The following is a 24,184-nucleotide window of genomic DNA, read 5'->3' on the forward strand; positions in this document are numbered from 1 at the left end:
CAACTGTATGTTTCCTATGGTTTCAAAGAATGTTCTCTTTCTTCATGCCTGCATCATAAAGGGCCCCTCGTCTCCCACCCCTGTCTGCTATAAGTCAATGATCAGAAAAGACTCTGGAAAGTTTGACTTTGTTATTGCATGCAGCCCTCCTTTTGTCATAGCTAATGATAGTGAAAAAGTCATCAGTACACTTTGCACCATTCGTTTCGAAGAACAAACAGGAAACATTAGTGTTTTTGATTGCCAAAGAAATTTGTGTTGCTATTACAAGAGCGTCGAAAAAGCTCGCGCTTGCATTCTTGTATATAAGTCGTCAGGGTCTGCAGAATAGCCTTTCTCTCCTCATCTCGTCCTTTACGCATCTCAAACTTTGTCATACTGAATAATATTTCGACACACGGGACAGGTTGCAGCTGGTGTGGTCTAAATTGCTCGAATACTCAGAACGCGGTTAAAATTATACAACGTGAAAAGAAAAAAAGTTTGCTTGTATCATCGCGGCGAAAATTCTGTTACAAGAACCCTTTTTCTGTGCTTCTTAAGTGATTATCTCTTCGAAATGTTGAGAAATTTTCAATGTTACCACACCATTCTAGTCAACCTGTAGACTGCGCTCCTTTGTTTTTGTTGCATTTCATTTATTGCTTGACGGGGCCAGGGCCCCGTAAAGCTGTTTCCACAGCTTTTACTCCTGGTTCCTCCTTTCCCTGCAGAAAACAAAATAAACCTGACGACTTTCTCCGGCTAAGCTGGGGATATCGATAAATTTAGGAATGCATCGGCCTTCGGTTCTCTTCGTCTGAACTTCCACGCGGCTGAGCCATGTTTATAATCATCACGCAAATTGAAGAAAGTTTGTTCTTCAGATGCGTTTTAGTCTTTTTTTTTTTTTCTATCTCGGAACTAAACCAGTGCATGCGCACGTGAATCAGTCTCCGCCGCAGTGTATGGGCACCGTTGTTATCTGGTGGCCTTTCATTTCTCACCCAGTGCGTTGATTTTTTTTTTTTGTTTGTTTTTTCCGCGTATCGCGTGGGCTAGACTTGCGCTGCAACAGCGAGAATAAATGGGCCGCTATTTCACGCGCCACATGAAGGTATCAAAACAGATGCAACGGCAAGATGGCAAGGTTAATCAGCTTCGCTGCTGAAGCGCTGTCGGAAACTTTAAAAAAGTAAAAGAAATGAGCGAGGTACAGCCGAGCGGTAATCTAATAACCGTCATCTAATTATGCGATAACCTCCCCTTCACATCGCCCGTCGAGCGGTTATCAGCGATGGAGCTCGAGTGGGCGGACCTTAATGCTATTCCAAGTGCTTCAATTCAATTCTGCCTAATCAGGCACATCAGCTTTATATAATCAAATAAAAATCTGGATTAGTATTCTTTCCTAGATATGTCCCACCAGAGAGCTGACGGTTGTGCTGAAAGCAAAGGGAACCTAGGAGCAGATTTCACCTCTTCCAGTTGAAAAGGATACCTGAATTGCTGTCACTGAGATAATATTCAATGAGTAGATTTATTAAATCCTATCTTCAACTTATCGCAGCGCCAGGCATTAAGAGGGGCGAGTGATAGAGTCCACGCCTACCAGATAAATCGAGCACAAGTCTATCAAACAGATTAAGGGGTAATGGGAAGGGGGAATATATCGCTCCATAAACGCGCAAGGCTTGCACGTGCAGCGACGACGTTGACAGCGGCGCTCACTTTAGAAAAGCATTTTAGTGAATCTAGATTTGTTAGCGTTGGAAATTTGCACCGATATTCAGAATTAATCCTATTTTCTATCACCGCCTATCAGCTTAACCGGTCAGCAGTGACGCATCCTGTTAGCCACTACTAAAAAATGGCGAAGTACACCCCTCACCTCGATAACAGTTAGTTTTTATGCGGCGTTAAAAATAAGCGAGGCATGTTCGCCATATGGCATATTTACGTAACTCATCTGGTTTGACAGAGAGATAAGGCGTTCTCCAAAAATCTGCTTTTTTACAGCATGAAGCCAGCCCATCGCAAAAAGCATTTATCAGTATAATCTTGCTACATTTCATCAAGTTCACTTTCTCATCAGGCCATGCGTTGACCGACGTGACTCGGCAATTAAAGCTGCTCTATTTCGTTCTCAGATACAAAGCCAGGAAAAAGCTTAATGGGAACAATATATATACACCTGAAATATGTCCCTTAAAAGCATCACTTACATTTTACAAATGGCAGTTCTGTTTATTCCGACGTTTTCCTCGCAAAATCCGTGCGTACGAAAGCATGCGCGTGAAAATGTGCGTCGCTGTTTGCACGGCAGCTCCGGATACAATTTTGGGCTTCGCGCTTACCCCTTTCTCTTTAGTTGTCCAGCAGGCTTTCAGCCTACCTCCTTTCTCCTTGTGCGGACCAGGGAAGGCACTTATCGCTATGAACATTTCCGGTTTTCAAGCTGTATGGTGACCGTCCGTAGTTTTGTTCACCCCTTCAACGTCTAAGCAACCCGCGCTGCTCACCATACCAACACCTTATCAGCACCTCCTTAGGAGGCGTTTGATGAAACGCCGGGAGACTCCACCGTTAAGGGTACGACGAAAAAGCGTTTCACAAACACGGGCGTTTTTAATCGTTTTCAAATTTCATTTTATACACTTTGAAATATTTTTAACCTTTTATACATCGATACTTAGCATCAGCAAACATTGGCTTTTCATTCGGAGCATAAAAAGAAATTTCAACGCCTTTCATTTTCATTTTTTTTTATTTTTTTTATTCATCAATAACACATTTTTGTAAACCTGGGAGAGACATCTGTTCACACATATTCAGGCAAAGGCATTAAATTGGGCAATAAAAGATATAGCTCCAACAACACATTGCACGACATTCGAACCTCTTGAGGAAACAGAAACAGCGTGAGAAAAATGAAATGCGCAATCAATTAAGGTACCCTTACCTTGGTATATGACGTTGGCACGAAATTATTCCTCGGAATGGTACGCAGCCACTTCTCGAAAGTTTCTTGGTCCTTCGGAAAAGATAACACCTGAACGTTCTCCTGACCACTATAGTACCGGAGCAACCCGGCACACAGCACTTGTTTGGCATCACACTTACTCGGCAACTTGAATCATCATCATCATCATCAGCCTGATTATACCCACTGCAGGGCGAAGGCCTCTCCCATATTTCTCCACTTAACCCGGCAACTTGAATAAACCCGCACAAATGGCAATGGCCAGCGATTATGACAAGCACACAGCGCTGGTCATGTTGCAGCCGGCTGCGAACAGCCTGCACGCACTGTCGGCGGCGCGCCGGCGCAGCAAAAACAGCGAAACGTCGGCCTTCCGGAAGTGACGTCAAAATTTTGGGCGCAGGCTTTGCTTGATCTAGGAGATGTTGACCATACCCGTGAACGTTCTCTCCCGCAGGCGGCCCTAATTCGAAGGGCAAACGGGAGAAATATGTTCTTCGGCGGCGGGAGCCTCATCACGGACAAGTTTGTGCTCACCTGCGGACACTGTCTGTCAAGGTGAGAGGCTCTACGGCACCGTAGTTTTGCACCGTGAAGCTGTAAGCATTGACGGAAGGCTTCACCACATACTCCGTTACCATGAACTCAGACGAGCAAGAGCTACGGCTTGGAACGCTCGAACGAAACCCCATCTGAGGAATGTTAGCGGTGTTGATTGCGTTTGATATCAGCGAGGCAATAGCTCGAAATGCTGTGGCGTTCTATATCTCGTGTGATTCTAGGCGGTACAATAAAGAGCTAAATAGTCCTTCCAGGAGTACTCAAATTTGCGTTCCTAGAGGTCCGTCATGATAATCGCGTTTTCCTAAACCTTGAAGCCACACTCAAGCTATAAAAGGAAAATGAAATTTCAAGGAGTGTCTGGACTTATTTATCAAAAGAACAGCGCTTATTTTAACGTCATTGCATGCTCAAAACAAGAATTGCTGGTAACTGCTATCAATTAAGCTTGCAGCTGATGGCTCTCGGTCAATCCCACTATTGTGCTCAGCGTAGTTGTCACAATGTCAGCGCTGAACTAAGTAAAACCGCCGTAAAAAGAAATAGAAGAGAATGTATAAAAATTAGGTGCTGCTTCTAAGTAAATGCCTGATATAAACATTCTTATCAAACATTTATTTATTCGATCTAAACACCGGGTTTTTCTTCTTCGTTGACTGCAAATTCTAATAAAAGTAGGCAAACTGCAAATATGCGTACTGTGTGTTACCATAATCCACTACACTCTGTTGACAGGATCATAAAAATGTTGTTCCGTCTTTGACTTCCCCTCCCCCACCGTACCCACTCGTAAGCCTGTGTGTAATTTACACGGTGGACTGATACTGAGAACCTGTTTCGTTTAGATTGAATCTCACTCTTGCCAAATTACCGCTTACCTCAGAGACACGTGTGAGAAATCTGACTGGTAATCGGATTGCTACCGCCTCATCATAGCCTGCTCGAGCTTGCCTCTTATCTAGTGTATTGTGGTGAACTGTTTCGTGTTAGTGAGTTTGCTTCTTATCGCTGCTTAGTTTCCCTGAACAAACAGTTATCGCAACCATAATATTGCACTCCAATAACTTCCATGCAACGCTCGAGATCCAAGACGTCAAATGGGTTTCGACGTCATTGGTCATATGCTCACCTTCCAGATGGAAATTCAAGTCAACTTCGACTTCGTCTGCCTTCACTTTGGAAGTTAGTTTGAACTTCCATTAAGCCGCGTTATCAATAAATATCCAGCTAATATTTGAACTCGACACCTTCCCATGGGTTGAGAAAGTGACACAAAGAGCTGTACCGTACAACCACCCAACCTCTTGTTTCGCGCTTGAAAAATGTGCTTAATCGCGTGACCTGAGGTTGCAGAAACGTTTCGGAATACGGCTCTGTACCCCTTAAACCATGATTCCTACAGTTGCGCAGTTAGTCCCGTAGTTCTTCGGACGGTTCTAATTCTACCAAGGTTTCATTTTAGTGAGTTTTGTTTTTATTTCTTGGGTCTGAAGAATTTTCGCGCGCACATTCCCTTTGCAGAGAGTCAATCCGCAACGTGACCGTTTGGCTTGGATTGCATCGGCTGTCGTTCCCGTCATTCTTCCAGTGGCGCTCGAAGCCTTGCGCATTCTTCATCCATCCGCAGTTCGATGATGGTACGCTGGTCAACGACATAGCACTGCTGCGACTCCAGGACCGTGTGCCGCTCTGGAGGCTGGGCGGATACGTGAACACCATCTGCCTGCCACCCCGAGGATTCCAGCCGCAGGGCTCGGCCTTGGTCAGCGGATGGGGCTACACGTCTGAAAGTACGTGGTGGCCTCCGTCATGTGCTCCTAAAGAATGAGGGAAGGGGGAGCACTGGAGTGGGCATAGATGGGACGGACCGACATCATAGTAGCCTCTACGTCTGAGGCCGCCAGTACGGTGAAAACCTGCGCGCTTTACAGCGAAACTTTAGTGTTTACTGGCCTCGTCGAGTCATGGTCATAGATGCCGCAATTTGACCTTAGGTGCAGAACGAGGTGCCGGCACCCCGCTTCTTCGTACGTGAGGCGCGCGGAGGGCGCTCGCTTCTTTTTTTGCTGCTGCTCCATTTTTAGAGCGCAGCTCTTTGGGGCCCGTTTCTGGGCTTCGCGTCGGCGTCGCCTTCGGGGTCGGCGTAGGCCTCGTAGCCAGCGTCGCCCCCCTTTCTGCCCCCCAGCTCAGGCCCCCCCTCTTCCTGTGTGGCGCCGACCGCACGTGTTATCTGATTGCTGCGCGCGCTCCCCCCGTTTGCCGCTGCTTATACCCCCTCCACCCCTCCTCCCCCCTCTTCCTGCGTGGTGGCGAAGGTGCTCTCCGGTTGCCGAAACGCCGGCTCGCTATCAGCGGATCACTGAGCGTGCATCCCAAGCCGAAACGCAGAGTCACGTTTTCTTCACTCCCTAGTGGCGTCAGCGGCATCAGTCAGTCACTGCTACCTGTTCGTCGCGCAACGTTCCTATGGGCCCACGCGCTGCCTCCCGCAACCTCCCGATAACTTAATTGCTCTCTTCATTTCTACGACCACAAAGATTCTTTCATGGCAGCCAAGAACTGTTTGTGGAGTGTTCCTTAACGGAATACGTGTGAAAACTTTAAATAAGAGTTGTCTGCAATTGTACATACTTGTCTTGCTCGATATATTTGCCTCAATCTATCGAAAAGGTGAAACAGCTGATGAGCTGCGCTCAAATTTCGCATTAGGAAGTAACGTAATTGTCGGAAATTTTACTTCTCCTTCGCACATCTGCTTCTTCTTCACACATTTGGCAGAGTTTATATATCTCCAAAATGCAACACTGCATGATAAAATGTCACACAGCCTTCCAGTCCCCTGCCCATCATTTCTCTCTACCACCACCGCTACCCATCTGCCTTATCTCTTGCGACCTCCCCCTTCAAAATCTCAAGACACCTTCGTGTCGTCTAGACCTGGCTTTGGTGTCCTTGGGGTTCGCTGATAGCCATAAAGGAGTTGTGCGCTGGAACCAGTGCTTCAACTGCGTTTCCTTGACGTTCGCAGGCAAACAAGGAGGAGTTAAACCACAATAAACCGTGTCTTATCATGCTTAATCGAACTCCCGCTGTATAAACTAGTTCATCTGTATGAGTATAACCTGGCTTAGCATCGCACCATAACCAAGCATAACAAAGCTTTCGCTTCCATAAACGGGTTATAACCGAGCTAAGTCGCAGCCATTTTATAATCCGCTTATCGCTGCCTGCTCCGACCTCCACTATATGAAGGGTCGCCCTTGACCTTTATCATAGCGCTCGTGACGTCGCGTGCAACTTATTTGTGTTGCCCTTTTTTGTAACTGCGACGCTTCTGAGAGCACTTGGCTTATTTTTGGCAACTTTTAGTCTCTTCTTATTGCTGCCAACTTCAGGACCATATGCGGGACTAGTGCACGGGCACTGGGCGAGGTCCAAGCACACTGTCTTTCTGTGGATCAACTAGACCAAAACTTCATTCTATTGACGAGCAGTCTCTTTCAGGAAGCGTTAACAGAAGAACGCAGCTACTGAGGATCATAAAACTGTAGATCTGTTGAAAGACGGTAGGAAAATCGTGTTAGAAAAACTGACCACCCAGTGTGCGCAATGCCTCATGACCTCGAGCGTACTGGAGTCCTCGAAGAACGTATATATTACTTGATTGAGGAAGCGTGTATAGCTCATTTGGTCAAGAAAGGCCGTCAGCTCTGTCGTCACCCAGATTGAGAAAAACGGCGTTCGGGAAAAATACGCACCGTGATTTGGATTCAAAACTGCTACTTAGCCGTATTTTGTGCCATTTTCATGCCAAACCGTTTCACTTCTCATTTAGCATCAAACTAATAGTCAAGGTGGAGGCTGGTTAGCAATATGGATTCGAGCCGACAACGTATATACCTTTTACAAGTGTAGATGTTCACTGAAAAGTGAGATAGTGCGTCTTGCTCTACCTAAAAATAAACATAAACAAAAAAAAAGTATTCGCGCAACGAAAATGCGGGATTAAAGGCGCTTCGCGTCTACTCTTAAGGCGAAGTCTGAACGTCCCCTCATTTTCATTTCATATGAAAAAAGATGCCAGCGACCTCAAAAATTATAGACCATTCAACTTAATATCTCTAATTAACAGCAAATATATTCAGGGCTACCTTAGACTTCAGTGAGCATAAATATCATGATGGTATTCGTAAAGGTTACACGATCGGTGACATGCCCACAATATGAAACACGGGACAGATAGGAACCCGTTGAATATAACCAACCTTATAAATGGCCTTCAGAGACTACAAAAAAGCATTTGATTACGCCGGAACTTCTGCATGCAGTCGTGCAGGCATTACAGGGCATAGCCAATAAAATTATTGGTAAATATCTATAGTTACTGCAAAGCAACCATAATTATCTGAAAAGAAAAGAATCTAATCAAAATTAGGAAAGGCTTTAGGCAACGAGACGCGACCTCGCAAGTGTAATTCACCGCTTTTTAAAATGAATAGTCAGAGGCCTAAATTTAAAACCTTTAGTTATAAGAACTAATAGAAAATATTGTAACAATCTGCTATTCGCTTATAGCATTGCACTGTTTAGCATGAAAGGGAATGGACAATATGCCATGATCATTGATTTAGACAGGCAAAACTTAAAAGTGGGTCTAAACCCATGAAACAAAAGTAATGTTCAAGTGCCTCAGAAGCCAAATGCGGTTTGCTATACGTATCGAAGCCCTGGAATTGCTAAAGCAATTCGTCTACTCAAGGTAGACAATGACGGAAGGTTCACATCAGAAGAGTGAAATAGCAAGAACAATGGAGTGGAGTGCATTTCGTAAGTTATCTCAGATTACAAAGTACAGCGTACCAGTATCCCTCAAGGCAAAAGTGTATAAGCACCTGTATCTTACCGATACTCACCTAGAAGCAGACACGTGGAGGCCAACAAGGGTTCAAACGTGAGTTCATTCTAGACAAAATGAATAGAAGAAAAAATGGAAAGAGCATGTGAAGCGAAAACAAGACAACATGTGGTCCCTAAGCGCGACCTAGTGGTTTCAAAGAGAAGGTAAGCGTAGCAGTGGGCTATAGAAGGCTAGATACGCTGATATTATCAGCATTGCAGCGATAAGGTGGCTGTCGCTGGCACGGGCAAGCAGTAATTTTAGAGATAAGAAAGCGACCTTTGCTCTGCAGTGAGTGATGATTATTACCAACGCTAGCGTCCTATTTCCATGAATCTGCCTCACCAACCCTTCCTGGAACGCGTGGCACTATATGAGAAGTCGATACACTTAAAAACAAGCGCTTGCGCCGGAACGCTGAGAACAGGCGACGATTTGAAGTAGACCTATGTGGTACACAGTACACCATTGCAGCTGCGACATGGGCTCTTATGAGTGACGTAGCAGTAATAAAGTATAAAGGTGTCCTCAGTCATAACCTCCTTCGGGATGTCCCTTGTACATGGATAACATCAAAACATTGAACATTATACAAGCATTTCTGCAGTAGGGACATCAAGGCGCATGTCGTGACGCTGGGGCTATGTCGACCCGGCCTTCACTTGGTAGCGTGCAGAGACTCCGGGTTGAAGAAGGACTGAATCTTCGAAGTTGGTGAAATATGTACAAGCAGGTTTAATGGCACTTTGAGGAAACTTATTTACAAGATTATTTACACGAAAAAGAAGGGTACATCAGCAAAATGGCAAGCGTTAAGAGTTCATAGCGAGAAGCGACTGAATGAGCCGTTTACCCAGGGCTCAGAGCGAGATTTCGTGCTCTGCAGCGTCCTTAAAACCCCCTATGTCCAGCCCCTCTCTGAAGATGCTGACCAACCAAATCCAGGGCACGCCCCTCAGATATCGGCATCCAATCGAACACATCACTGCACTGATGGTCTGAAGCACTGACTGGCCCGGCATTGTTTCGTTGGGCCTGGTCACTTGTTGGCGGGAAAAGCTTGGGAACGGCGAGGAGGTACATTTCTATTCTTCAGCCAAGAATCGATAGGCTGGTTCCGGCAAGTGGATTTACTTCTCAGAAACCCAAGTACACGTGCGCGCCGCATACGCTCCCAGCATTGTCCGTTTTCGACAATTGCAAATCTTTCCTGCATTCCCGGGAAATCATTTAATGGCCGTATGCGTCATGCTCCTTTCTTGTCCGGCATTCCCAGGAAATCCTCTAATGGCCGTAATCACCTTGCTCCTTTCTTGTCCTGTACGTCAGCGGACGTGTCACTCTGTCGCCTCGTTTGGACAATAGGCATTCCTTACTTGACCATAGCGCTTCTCGACGGGAAGGGTGAACAATTGAACGAAAGCACTTCCGGCTATCTCCCGCAGGGGGACATTTCTTTGTGTTTTTCTAGACGTTCTCTTGACAGGGTCAATTTGGCATTTGCAGGGTGTCCACAAAGCAAAACAGGCTTACAAAACAGGATTCCTGGAAACAGGCTCACTTAGAGCCATTGTACCAACAGCACATATCCACAACACTTATCCATGCCCACAGGCGAACAATAGAGCGCGCAAATGCGGATGCACGGTCGTAACAGCCTCCTCCCCCGCCAGAAGAGTCTCGGAGGGCAGCAGTCGCAGCTGCTGCATGAAGAGACGACTTAATGGCCTGCACGTGAACGCTTGAAGGTCGCTGTTGCTTGCCGCGTTGTCTTGATTGTTGTAGGCCAAATTGCTCGAGCTGTCTGAAACTCAACCACATGTCTAAACAAGCACTCGGCTCCCGTCTGAAGAGACCAGGTTAAAAGAAAACTGCCATTGTTGCTCGAGAAAAGCCCACTCTCAAAACGTTCAGGACCCACGTATGCCTCGAAAACCAAACGTGCTGCTTTACATAGTCACATATATTCAAGCGCACGAAAAAAAAAGAAAAAAAAAAGAACCTGAGTATCAATTTGGATACATGGTGAGGAACATCTCGGACCGCTTAGAAAGAGCGGCTAAGCGCGTCCGCATTCCCATTTAGCTTCCCCTTTTTGTATCTTATTTCAAAATTGTACTGCTGTAAAATCAAGCTCCACCTAAGAAGGCGACTGTTCTTCGATGTCGCAGTTTGCAGCCAAGCCAGGGGACAATGGTCCGTCTCTACGGTGAATTTGGCCCCTCCAAGATAGCACTGCAATTTTTGAATGGCCCATACAATGCAAGCGCACTCTTTCTCTGACGCGCAATAAGCCCTCTCTCTAGAACTCAGTTTTCTGCTCAGGTAGAGCACTGGGTGCTCATTACCGTCGTCATCTCTCTGGCAGAGAACAGCACCTAGCCCTCGATCACTGGCATCACACTGGACCGTGAATTCTCGGTCATAGTCTGGAGCTCGCAATACCGGACGGCTAATCAGCACAGCCTTCAGGTTTACGAAGGAGGCTTCCTTTTGTTCGTCCCAGACTACATTTGTCGGTTCTGTCTTGCGGAGAGCGTCGGTCAGAGGGCTAGCCAAAGCTGAATAGTTAGGGATGTAGTGATTGTAGTATCCCGTCAGACCCAGGAATGCTCGAATTTCCGTCTTCGTGCTCGGCCGCGGGTAGTCTGCTACCGCAGAAATCTTAATCTCGCTGGGTTTCCTGAAACCTTGACCTACATTGTGACCCAAGTAGTCCACGGTCGCCCTTGCCAGGCAACATTTCTCGGCCTTTACGGTTAGTCCAGCTTGACGCAAAAGGCTCAGTACAGCTCTTAGATGTACCATATGGTCCGCCCATGAGTCGGAAAAAACCGCAATGTCGTCTAAATAAGGCACCGCGAATGTTTCACACCCCTTTAAAACCCTATCCATGAGTCGGGAAAAACAAAATGGAGCATTTTTGAGCCCGAAACTCATCATTGTTGGCTGGTAGCTGCCCGTCGGAGTGACGAAAGCCGCGTATCTGCTGGCGCGTTCAGTGAGCGGTACTTCCCAGTATCCTCGAGTAAGGTCCAGCGTAGTCACATATGCCGCTCTACTGACCTGTTCCACTCTCTCCTCAATATTCGGAATAGGATACACCTGATCCCTGGTGAGAGAATTTAGCTTTCGGTAGTCTACCACAGGCCTAGGGTCTTTACCTGGAGCTTCTACTAAGATCATAGGCGAAGCATAATCGCTTTCCGAGGGTTTTATTACTCCCAATTCCAGCATGCGAGTTACTTCCCTATCCAGAATTTCTCTTTGCCTTGGAGAAAATCGGTAGCACCTTGATCGCACTGGCACGTCTGAAGTCAGCTCAATATCGTGCTCAGTCAAATCAGTTCTGCCTGGCCTGTCCACGAAGCAGGCCTCAAACTCTGTTATTATCTCGCCCAGATCGGACAGCTGGGATTTCTTTAGTTCTCCTCTCTGCTCCGTCTTTTTGAGAAGCTCCTGAGCGTTGCTTCCTTTTCCGCTGAGGCAAATCAAGTTGTCCCCCATCTCCTCGGGAAGGTTTAACGTTAGATTTACCACGACTTCCCTCTGCACATAAGGCTTCATAAGATTGCAATGATAAATGCGCACTTCTTTACGCCTACCGGGAATTTTCACTGCGTAGTTAGTGTTAGAAAGCTTTGCAACGACTTCAGCCGGTCCTTCCCACTGTACTTCGAGCTTATTCTGCCTTGAACTTCTCAGCAACATCACCTGGTCCCCGATACAAAACGTCCTTTGACTGGCTGTCTTATCATAGTACACCTTGGAACGAGCCTGGGCTGACTTCATGCTGGCCTCAACGAGTTCCTTAGTGTTATGTAAGCGATTCAAGAGGTTCAGAATGAATTCTACTACTGTTGGGTCTTCTCCGCGCCCCTCCCAGGCTTCGCGCACCATTCGCAAAGGTGAGCGCAGTGACCTTCCGTACACCGACTCGGCTGGGCTAAATCCAGTGGATTCGTGCGGCACTGACCGCAAAGCGAAAAGCGCTGCAGGCAGGCAGGTATCCCATTCGCGCTTGTTTTCATAGCACAGTCCCCTCAGGACTCGTTTGAGAACAGAGTGCCATCTTTCTACGCTGTTGCTCTGCGGATGAAGGATCGAGCTATGCACTACCTTAATGCCGCATCGCTCGAGAAATGAGGTGGTGAGGACACTCGTGAAAACGCTACCCTGATCACTTTGGACCTCGGAAGGGAATCCAACTCGTGCAAACACTGACAGCAGCGAATCCACTACACTCTCGGACGTCACCTCGCGCAGCGGAACAGCCTCTGGAAACTTTGTGGCTGGGCATAACATAGTGAGGATATAACGGTACCCTGACTCTGTCACAGGAAGTGGCCCAACTACATCTATTACTAACCGGTGAAACGGCTCGGTAATGATTGGTACTAACACCATCGGAGCTTTCCACTTATCTTGCGCCTTTCCAACCCGCTGGCACGTGTCGCATGACCGTACAAAATTTTCCGTGTCCTTAAAACATCCAGGCCAATAGTATTCTTGCAACAGCCTCTGCTTTGTTTTCTTTATTCCAAGGTGACATGACCACGAGCTGCCATGGGAAAGTCGCAGTAAGTCTCCGCGGTACTTTTGGGGAACGACTAATTGGTCCCGCTCTACTCCGCGCTTATCCTTGAATAAGCGATACAGCACTCCCTTTCTCATCTCGAAAGAAATATTGTTTGCTGTCTTAGTGGCGCGGTGGCGCTCCCTTATCTCCTGTATCTTGGGATCATTGGCTTGCTCTATAGCTACGTCCTCTCGGGTTCCACTTAAAAGTCTCGTGAGATTATTAGACACTGGCGGCAAGAGGTTACTCTCAAGAACGTCCTCATTCCGCGTCTCATCAAGCTCACTTTCAAGTTGACATATCTGAGATGCCTCGCTCTCAAAGTTTTCTGACCTGCTATCTTCCGCATTTACCACTGTTTTAACTGCCGTTTCCTCCGCTGTGCATTTTTCTGGAATGAGCAGTGTAGCTAGTTCTCGCGCCTTTGAACGTGTTAAGGCTTGCACAACTCTGTCTCCGAAAAGGATGCCCCTCTTTCGCAGCAGCATGTCCGATTTGTTGGAGAACAAATACGGATAGCACTTAGGAAGCTTTCCTGAAACGGCAGCCTCGGTTGTTAATTCGCCGAAAGGGCCCTCGATGACCACGTTCGCGATCGGCAAGCACACACTCTGTTCCTCAACTACCTGTCGGATCCATGCACACTGTCCTGTATAGTCGGAAGGCGATACATACGCCGGATGGACAACATCCATCGTTGCGGCCGAATCGCGCAGTACCTTGCAAGGCTTCCCGTTGACTACTAGGTCATGCAGGTAGGGTTCTAAAAGCTGCATATTTTCATCGCAGTCCCTGACATACGAGAAAGCAATCTTTTCTTTCCGGCAGTTGACGGCAATGTGACCCTGCTCATTACACCTAAAGCATGTGAGCGGCTTCCTAGCCTCAAGCTTATTCTTTGTGTTCTGCGCGTTGGTCACTTCCCCACTTTTCTCACTGCCGTCCTTTCTAGGGCGTTTGCCTGAAGAAGCCTTCCTTTCTTCGTTTGCAAATCTAGCAAAGTGCCTTTTCTGACGGTTATTCACACTGAACTTGGGATTGCGGGGCCTATCCACTGCTGGGTTGCTGAATTGTCGGCGCGAAGCATACTCCTCAATAAGTTCGGCAGCTTCAGTTGCCGACTTAACTTCGCCTCGGTCCTGTAACCAATTTCTTTCTTTTTCTGGGAGGCAGTTATAAAACTGCTCCAAAAGAATTCTCTCGACTACAGCGTCCCTATCACTGTAGGAATCAGTGCTCTTTAGCCACTCGCCCAAATTAACTCTTAAATTGTACAGGAATTCAGGGTAACTCTCGTCCCTGGACTTAGTAGCTTTCCGAAAACGTTGTCTGAACGCCTCGGCGCTAAGCCTATACTTTCTCAGAAGGCAAGCTTTGACCTTCTCGTAGTTGTCCGCGTCCTCCTTGCTTAGCCGCGCGACAACCTCCGCTGCCTCGCAGGGCAGAACCGTCAATAATCTCTGAGACCAAGTGTCTCGCTGGAAGGACAGTTTTTCGCAGGTTCGCTCAAAGTTAGCCAGATACAGACCGATATCCCCTGATATCACATATGGCTGCATGTACTTTGACATCTTGAAATCTGCCTCCTTGTTGAGAAGAGGTACCGCTAGCTGGGGACAATTGCCCGACCTCTTGCTCAACTCTAGTTCTAATTTCCGGAGCTCAATTTCTTGGTCCAGCTTTTTTGCTTCTCTTTCACGCTTCTCACGTTCGTGCTCCCTTTCCTCTTTTTCCCTCTCACGTTCGCGCTCCCTTTCCTCTTTTTCCCTCTCAAGTTCACGCTCACGCCTCTTTTCCTCTTTTTCCCGCTCTTTCTGCTGTCTGAGCTGCTCCTCCTTTTTTTGTCCGATGAGGTTCCATGCTTCACTGAGCTCCTCATCATCGGTTCCCAAATCAGTGATTGCTTTTATAATCAAGGGTTTTCGTGCCAAACCACGTGTATCAATTCCCAATTCCTCACACAATTGCAACAGTTCCGGTTTCTGCAGCTTTTGTAGGTCCATGATCGCTCCGAGTGTCGGCTACTTCCAAAACAACAGTGCAAACTACCAAACCTAAAGGCGTTTCAACACTTTTTACCAGTTCTAAAATCTAACCCTGTTCTAGAACCTGGTCCACATCAGAAGAAAAGCCAAGCACTCACCCACACATGCGATCGATGTTCCGAGCTGCTCTCTTGTTGGCCGATTGTTGCTCCTGCTTGTTGCTTGAGATGCCACCTCCGATCACCAGATGTTGTGGCTTGTAGATTCTGATCCACCTCGAATCACCAGATGTTGTAGCTTGTAGATCCAGATCCCAACGCTGGTCACCAGTTGTCGTGACGCTGGGGCTATGTCGACCCGGCCTTCACTTGGTAGCGTGCAGAGACTCCGGGTTGAAGAAGGACTGAATCTTCGAAGTTGGTGAAATATGTACAAGCAGGTTTAATGGCACTTTGAGGAAACTTATTTACAAGATTATTTACACGAAAAAGAAGGGTACATCAGCAAAATGGCAAGCGTTAAGAGTTCATAGCGAGAAGCGACTGGATGAGCCGTTTACCCAGGGCTCAGAGCGAGAATTCGTGCTCTGCAGCGTCCTTAAAACCCCCTATGTCCAGCCCCTCTCTGAAGATGCTGACCAACCAAATCCAGGGCACGCCCCTCAGATATCGGCATCCAATCGAACACATCACTGCACTGATGGTCTGAAGCACTGACTGGCCCGGCATTGTTTCGTTGGGCCTGGTCACTTGTTGGCGGGAAAAGCTTGGGAACGGCGAGGAGGTACATTTCTATTCTTCAGCCAAGAATCGATAGGCTGGTTCCGGCAAGTGGATTTACTTCTCAGAAACCCAAGTACACGTGCGCGCCGCATACGCTCCCAGCATTGTTCGTTTTCGACAATTGCAAATCTTTCCTGCATTCCCGGGAAATCATTTAATGGCCGTATGCGTCATGCTCCTTTCTTGTCCGGCATTCCCAGGAAATCCTCTAATGGCCGTAATCACCTTGCTCCTTTCTTGTCCTGTACGTCAGCGGACGTGTCACTCTGTCGCCTCGTTTGGACAATAGGCATTCCTTACTTGACCATAGCGCTTCTCGACGGGAAGGGTGAACAATTGAACGAAAGCACTTCCGGCTATCTCCCGCAGGGGGACATTTCTTTGTGTTTTTCTAGACGTTCTCTTGACAGGGTCAATTTGGCATTTGCAGGGTGTCCACAAAGCAAAACAGGCTTACAAAACAGGATTCCTGGAAACAGGCTCACTTAGAGCCATTGTACCAACAGCACATATCCACAACACTTATCCATGCCCACAGGCGAACAATAGAGCGCGCAAATGCGGATGCACGGTCGTAACACGCACCACAAATTAGACAGCAACATTTCTCTCTTCTGTCTTATGGAGTGAGTGAGTGAGTGAGTGAGTGAGTGAGTGAGTGAGTGAGTGAGTGAGTGAGTGAGTGAGTGAGTGAGTGAGTGAGTGAGTGAGTGAGTGAGTGAGTGAGTGAGTGAGTGAGTGAGTGAGTGAGTGAGTGAGTGAGTGAGTGAGTGAGTGAGTGAGTGAGTGAGTGAGTGAGTGAGTGAGTGAGTGAGTGAGTGAGTGAGTGAGTGAGTGAGTGAGCGAGCGAGCGAGCTAGCACTTACAATCTCCCGTTGTTTTTCTTTTGCATCTGCTTTAACTTGTTCAAGAATGCACTCGGCATAGGGGATCACGATGGCCCACGTTGCACTCATTTCGCATTGCGTCATTTTCAGATTTTCGATTCCTCATACCTTTTTAACGGGACCTAAATAAGTGGCTGTATCGAGCTAGCTTATTTCAAAAGAGGTCTCTTTAGAATTGCTGTGTTATACAAAAGGCTACTCGACACCCTCGACGAAGACAGGACACAAGTCGATATAGCGAGATCGGACAGGTCTTTCATATATCTCTTGCATTCCTAAAGGGCTCAGAGAAGAGCGCTCAGTGCGGTTACTCAACCTCAGCATGCTCCCATTGGGCCGACGTATGCGGTGCGGTAAACGCTTTGTCATATGCAGGGTCATCTATTTCGTACAAGTTGTCGAGAACGAGATCACCTGCGCACGCTAGCTTAGCTTGCGAAAGCTTGATGAAGCTCACTTCAAGTGCTATCGCCGCAAGCAAGGACACTTTCTTAATGTAGACTGTCGGCGCTTCTAATATGAGCACCACCGTGAAGCCGGCTGTAATGCTTTATAAGGAGTTTCGCAATTACTAGTATAAAAATAATTAGCGACAGGAGTATTCAAGTTCGGCGACGTTCTTTTCATAATAAATCCAAATTAGTTATCGCTCTAATGATATACTTTTTTTTTTTCACACTACAGACTTAAATAAATACGGACCCTTTTTTACGATCTCTAAAACACGTCCTAAAATTTCAAGTTATACTTTGCGGAATTGGAACACTGTGCTCAAATTATTCTTGAAAGGGGTGTGGCAAAACAAAATCATCTCTTTTTGAGGGCGCGTGGAGAGCTGTGGGCCACGAATATCGCATGCCTGAGCCGCACTTACATATTTATCTTCCTGTTTGCTGAGAAAAAAAAAAAAAAAAGGAATACATCGCAACCGGAACTAGCACTTCTTTAATTTTACATTCTGCCCTGAAGGTTAGAAAAATTGCTGTTTTGAAATGGCTAATTTCTTTTAAGCGAGTACATCTGCACTCCAAGGCAATTTATTTCCTACTTACGAAAAAGAATTCTGTCGTCACGACAAGCCTTGCAACTCCTCCCCGTGTGAATCACACGATTGAGTTTCTCCTGTTTTCGATGCGTGATTACGACGTTATCGATTTACTGTAATAAACAAAATCGGGGCGCACTACACTTGAGACTTACGAAAATATGCCCGGAAATATGTGAAAGCTCTACAATGTACAACCGACTCACGAATTGCGCTTCCAAATTTCTTTATTCGGGAATATGAGGCCGACCTTTGTATGTGATCTCGTTCATATTTACTTTCGACTGTTACAAAACGGCGACTGGCATCGAGAATCAGCCGTAAAGTTGTTTCACCTTTTGTGCCTGTTTCTTCCCACAGGGCGCGTTCCGTAACCCTAATGACTCGGTGTGCCCCGTTACGAAACCGATGGAGACCGTAATTGTCATCCATTGCGTCGCAAATGGCACACCTAAATATATCTCGTGACCTAAAATCTGGTTCGGTCGTAAAGGCGGCCATCATGATCAATGTTTCTTTCAGGAGATAGAAGTTTCCTTGATGAAGTTTCAATCAAGATTCTACGAGAACCGTTAATTATATGTGACATAATCGGGAGATATATTCGGCTGAGTAATAGCTACCTGGTAATTCAAGACGTATAAAAATATTTCACTCCATCTGAAGAGGATCTTATGTAGTAGAGCCGAAACTGACATCAATGCAAAAAAAAAAAAAAAAAAAGAATGCTCTTTCAAAACATAGCCATACGTGGGACTCTAAATCATAGTTTCCAACTGATGCTTCAGGAACAAAGCTATTTTCACATAATCTCATGTCACTTTTGCCTCAAGTACCGGCGGTGCTTTGAGGTAATTTTCATAGGAATATATATCAAACCAACTGACTACTTTAGAACAGCGCAAAATATTAAGTTTCAGTTTCAGTGACTGAAAAATTTTCGACATCGTTACTATTTACAGCAGGTTGATCTGCAGTCTAAAGTCTCATGCTAGACGCTGAACGCTTGTGAACGCTTAACCGCAGAAGCCCAGCAGTCGTTCGCCAAACCATCACACGAGGCGATATGGAGCGCTGGGCCACGATTTTCCTGTGCCCATAGGCCCTGTTCTTTCTCTGCACCTATCTAACTGCCTCTCCTCATTACTTCCTGCTTTTTGAAGCGTTAAGCGTAACCGTGTCCCAGTGCTCGAGTTAATCGCTAGTGGCTTAAAAAGAATAAAAGGCCTACACGCATCTACTGCAAAATTAGCTTGAAATACGAAAACATAACTTTTCTCACGGAGCTCGTTTCAGCTGGGCATTTGTTGCACATGCAGTGCTATCGTTTGGTGCCCGTTCAACGATAGTGTTCATCTAAACTTCAACTCGTAGGGCACAGCTGTAAGGGAAAGAAATACCGCTTGTTATGGCGTAAAATTTATCACTGCAGCTATCGCGTGAGAAACACCAAAGAGCGTCGTCAAGACTTCAGTAAAACGAGAGAGCTGCTAACCATTCAGAGGTAGAACCTTATCTCAGTGTAGTGGCGAGGTTGTTGTGATTATAACCAGACGCTACATAATCTATTTATACAAATGAGCACGTGGCTGTGAACAAAACATAAATATAAGTTTCTGTAAAGGCAGGCATCAAAAGCCGAAACTTTTCTCTGGCTTTGAACTCGGAGTTTATTCGGCAAGCGTTGCAGCTCTTAATTTCATGTTACTTCGACCCTAACCATAGAAAGAGACTGAACAAAGGTTTGGCTTGCTCGTAGTTAACTGCGCGAAAACTATGGGCTTCCTGCAGACGGAGGTGCCCTCGAGATTTTACCTTTTCTAAGTATCAAACTTATCTCCCATAGTGAGGAAGAAAATATGTTTGATTTGTTTCTTTCGCTTTTATACAAGGCCTGCATTACACGTGCAACTCTATGAATACTAATAAAAATTAGGAGGAAGCTGAAACTCCGCCAACAGCAGAACTGATAATGCCTTTAAGACCGCCTTTTTGTTTTCGCGAAGTTCTGGCATCCAGAAGCTGACAGAGAGTTTGGCAAAGTGCTAAAGGCCTCCTTCAGTTGGTCTGATTTTATTTGCTTTGGTTTGGAGAGAAAGGTAAGACGCAGTACCTCACTTCTCGGCGACCACTTACGCTTACAATTAATGAGATACTAGTGGAGGTACTCAGTCGTCGGATCGACTCCAGCTTGACTATCAGGCGAATTCTAAATTGGAGGTGAAATGGCATGACTCGAGTCTGAAGGCTCCACAAATAACAGTTGCGTCACAATTTTGACTTCAAATCACGTAGATATTTTGGACCCGTTTTCTCAGTTCTGGGCTACGGCGATGGCAATTGCGACGTATTTTCTACCGAATGAGCTGTATAAGCGGTCACATAATATTTATATTTTGCGTGACCTTAAACTACAATTAGATGAAGTAGACGGGGGCCGTTTGTCTTACGCGTTCTGATACTAATTCAAATGTCAGAAATTTCATCGCTAATTTAAGAGCGCAGATGCACTTTCACTACATCATAAAGTAGCTTCCTTTCACTGCCCTCATTTCTGATCACCATAATCACAACTTGTATTCAGGAAAGCAACTGCAGATATTCGGCAGCATATGTTCCTCAAGCACAAGTGCGATCCTGAAAATTTCCCCAGCCGCGGCGATAAAGTGCGTTTACGTACGCTAATGGAAAACTAAAACTTTTTATGACAAGAGCAGAGAGCTGTTTTTAAGAACTGTTTCTCGTCTAAAACAGAGGCTGAGAAGGGCGTCGGTGCCATCATTTTTATGTCACTTTTCCTCGAAAAGGGCAAGAAATATGGTGGACGCCCAAGCTACGCCTTTAAGGGTACATATATATGAAGCGATAGCCATAATGGCTCCCCTCTGCCTGCTTCCCTTAAAGATTATCGTTCGTGCACAAGTCCTCAGTTAATCAATATTCCCTTAATTTGTTGCCGTATAAACCTACATATACTCATTAGGGTATCGCATGTAGCACGAACGTGTACCGCGTCGCCTTGGAATTGTGTGTCTGATTGAGGGCCTGGGGAGGGGGTAGGGCCAGGCTGATGATGATGATGATGATGATGATGATGATGAGGAGGAGGAGGAGGAGGAGGAGGAGGAGGAGGAGGAGGAGGAGGAGGAGGAGGAGGAGGAGGAGGAGGAGGAGGAGGAGGAGGAGGAGGAAGTGGCCTCGGGAGTTCCAGTGAACGCGATTCCAATTGTAATTTATTCCATTTCAAAGGAGAAGCGCAAGGTTGCAGCTCCTGCCATCTCAGCCATGTTATGTAACGCCCAACATGTATCCTGATTGCTTTCACATGGCGAAGTCGTGCCAATAATTTCTCTCATAATTTTTCGTCAACTTCGAATTGGGCCACCTGGTTTAAGATGGTATCCACTAGTGCCAAATGACTATAGGGATCTTGTCCGGTTAAATTCCGGACACTGCGGGGAATGTCAGCCACGGCCGTAGCCGACGCTTAAACGAACCCAATAACAATAGAAAATTTCCCAGACTCCTCGTTAGTCCGGAACGCGAAAATTACGAACGGCACAATATGCAAGACACTCTCAGGAGCGACCACTGCATTAAAAAAATCTAATTAGAACCGAATAAAATGTCTAAAAGAAGGTGAGAGGGATTCCTGATCGACTGGACAATGTGTAGTGACGTGAAAACCCCAGTACTGATGTTCACGCGGCAAACTATAACGAATGGGCCAAAATGGCAATCGAAATTGAAACGCGCAGATTACCGAACGCTGTAGAAACTCCGGCAGTAAATAACTACCTCCTACATTTGTAAGAAGCCAGAAGATCTCTAACTAAAAGATGAAAGGAGAAACAGAAACGTAATGCTTAAAATTAGAGTTTCCTACCCAACCAACCAGGCGTAACGTTTACGTGTTCGATAGGCAAAACCAGCTGGCTATAGTAAATATGCGATTCCTATCGGCGTACCAACAGCTCGAGAGCTTCGAGAAGCTTCCGCATGTGATTGAGCCTGCTTCAGATAAATCAGATCTCTTACACATTACAAAGGATAAAAACCTAGGAGAAACTATACAAATACTACGCCCGGATGCCAGTAGTCCGGACGCTTCGAGAATTGGATTACAAATTATTAACTAGGGTAACAATTCCACTACCTTGCAATCACTAAAGTTAACTTGCGAACAGATTAGTAAGATTATTGGCCGCCTATCCGGTAAGGACGGTAGGAATCTTGAACAAGAAACCATTCGCCTGGTTCAGGCGTTCGTCGTGTGTCGTTGGTTAAGTGCGTGGTGCTCACATGACCACCCTGCCTGTGTAAAGCGGCAGTGATACCAAGCCCTCTAATCTCTTACGCGTAGATCATAAATCATTTGCGTTTATAATGGAGGATACTCGCGGAACCAGCCAACTGTCTCGGCAGAACTAGAGGAGCGCCAGAGTAGGAGCAATAAAAAAAATCCAGCATTAAAGCACGTAGGCATCGCGCTGCTCTCATTTCACTTATTCTTATCGCCCATCCGCATTCCTCACAAGGGTTCTTTTACACTTATGCAATTCGACTGCTTAAATCAAGCTCGCGAGACATGACGCTTAATGTTAAGGCCCATACACCCACATACCGCTGCATAATGGGTTCTTTTTTCGTTTTCTTGCTTGTTTCAGTAGAACCAACACCTCGTCATGGCATCAAAGTGCATAACTAATCAGTGACTTTTGTGACCACTCTTGTTATTTTTCTTGTGTCAGCGCATTACTGTTAGCCAGAAGGCAGGGAAAACCCAGACACGTGTTTAAACTTGGTTGCTGTTAATGCATTGCACGTGTTCGTCGAATGTAATATGGTATTTTGCCCGTCTATGCTTGCTGTGATTTCGGGACATCCTGTTCGCAGATGGGCCCACCGCTGACGTGCTCCAGGTGGTGGAGCTTCCGCTCATCAACCTCACCCTGTGCAAGCAGCTCAACAGGTTTCTCGTACAAGAAAACAACCTTTGCGCTGGATACCTTCAAGGCGGAAAGGACGCCTGCACGGTACTTTTTTGCGCTCATATAAATGTATACGCAGCAACACTCGCCCCAGCATGCACGTGGAAGCACTAGTATTCCCAAAACTCTAATTTTTGGAATGTGTGTGTGTGTGTGCGTGTGTGTGTGTGTGTGTGTGTGTGTGTGTGTGTGTGTGTGTGTGTGTGTGTGTGTGTGTGTGTGTGTGTGTGTGTGTGTGTGTGTGTGTGTGTGTGTGTGTGTGTGTGCGTGTGCGTGTGCGTGTGCGTGTGCGTGTGCGTGTGCGTGTGTGTGTGTGTGTGTGTGTGTGTGTGTGTGTGTGTGTGTGTGTGTGTGTGTGTGTGTGTGTGTGTGTGTGTGTGTGTGTGTGTGTGTGTTACAAAATGCACTGCCCGCAATCCACACTCGATGAACCTTATGTAAACTTCGCCTACTTCCCACTAATCCTACTCTGTGTGTCCCAGGGCGACTCCGGCGGACCACTTTTTCAGATCATCAACGACACAGCCGTGCAGATTGGCATCGTGTCGTGGGGTCGGAGCTGTGCCGTGCCCAATTCGCCGGGCGTCTATACAAACGTGCAGCCGTACCTTTCCTGGATCGAGGGTGTCCTCCGTTATAATAGCAGCGACGTGCCTGGCCTGAGAACCCGGGCGCGTCCCACTGCAGCCGCCAGTCGTCGGAAAACGTGGCGGCGTGTGCCGGGTGGCCCGCACAGAACACACGCGTTGGTCACGAAGAGACAGCGACCGTTGAGTGGACGTCCCCCGTCAAGATCTGGGACCGCAGTTAACAACGCGATCCGTGTGACACGCGAGACAGTATAATGCCCATCGCGTTGGCAACGTTCGCAGGCATCACAATATTCGAGACATTGTTTCTGTGGTTTAGCTGGCTGTTTTTATGTCGCAGCCCCATTCCCCTATACCTGTCTCCTTTATTTATAAATCGGGTGTTTAAGCGAACATATTCAAGAATTTCTGAAAACTGGAAGCTCAAAATACATTAAAAAATGTTATAACAAACTCTGTCGAACAAACTATGCTGCAAATCTCCTCTAATTAACTAGTTAATTAGCAATACTTTATAATTAACTTTTTAATTATCTCATTTGGCTAGTTTGTTCAAATGAAGAGCTCGAAGCCGTGAACAAGACGATGCCGTATCAATTATTGAAAGAACGAAAGGCTCATTTCATAAATCCCTGCTGAAGCGTGGCAATCTGACGTTTTTTTACCGTACCAAGCGGAAACTTAGCGCAAAAGACTTCCAGGAATCTCAAAAGCGACGTCCGGTAATGAAGTGAGCAGTGACTACGACGCTCAGTTTGAATGCAAGTGGTATTTCACCACGTTACGTACATTATTTTACCTCGCAAAATTGACTTATGGAAAAGGCCACTAATTAGCACTGCGTGGGCGAAGGAGTGAAATAAGTGCATGACATGTCTCAGTACAACATAAAGTTCAAATTTGGC

The 24,184-nt window shown here is 46.3% G+C and overlaps 1 protein-coding gene across 1 annotated transcript in view; it reads left to right on the forward strand.

The window, feature by feature from the left end:
- The window catches only part of LOC146185651 (trypsin-1-like), a 33,004-nt gene extending 9,470 nt beyond the window's left edge, over positions 1-23,534 (forward strand). The window contains exons 2-5 of the mRNA XM_084607893.1: positions 3,420-3,520; positions 5,045-5,313; positions 22,595-22,734; positions 23,172-23,534. Of these exons, the coding sequence (XP_084464019.1) occupies positions 3,420-3,520; positions 5,045-5,313; positions 22,595-22,734; positions 23,172-23,534 (873 nt within the window). The remainder of the gene's footprint in view (positions 1-3,419; positions 3,521-5,044; positions 5,314-22,594; positions 22,735-23,171) is intronic.
- Positions 23,535-24,184: the final 650 nt, after the last annotated feature.

Source organism: Amblyomma maculatum, chromosome 6 (genome assembly GCF_055883805.1).
Source record: "Amblyomma maculatum isolate TAMU_Amacu chromosome 6, ASM5588380v1, whole genome shotgun sequence".
Taxonomy (NCBI): domain Eukaryota; kingdom Metazoa; phylum Arthropoda; class Arachnida; order Ixodida; family Ixodidae; genus Amblyomma; species Amblyomma maculatum.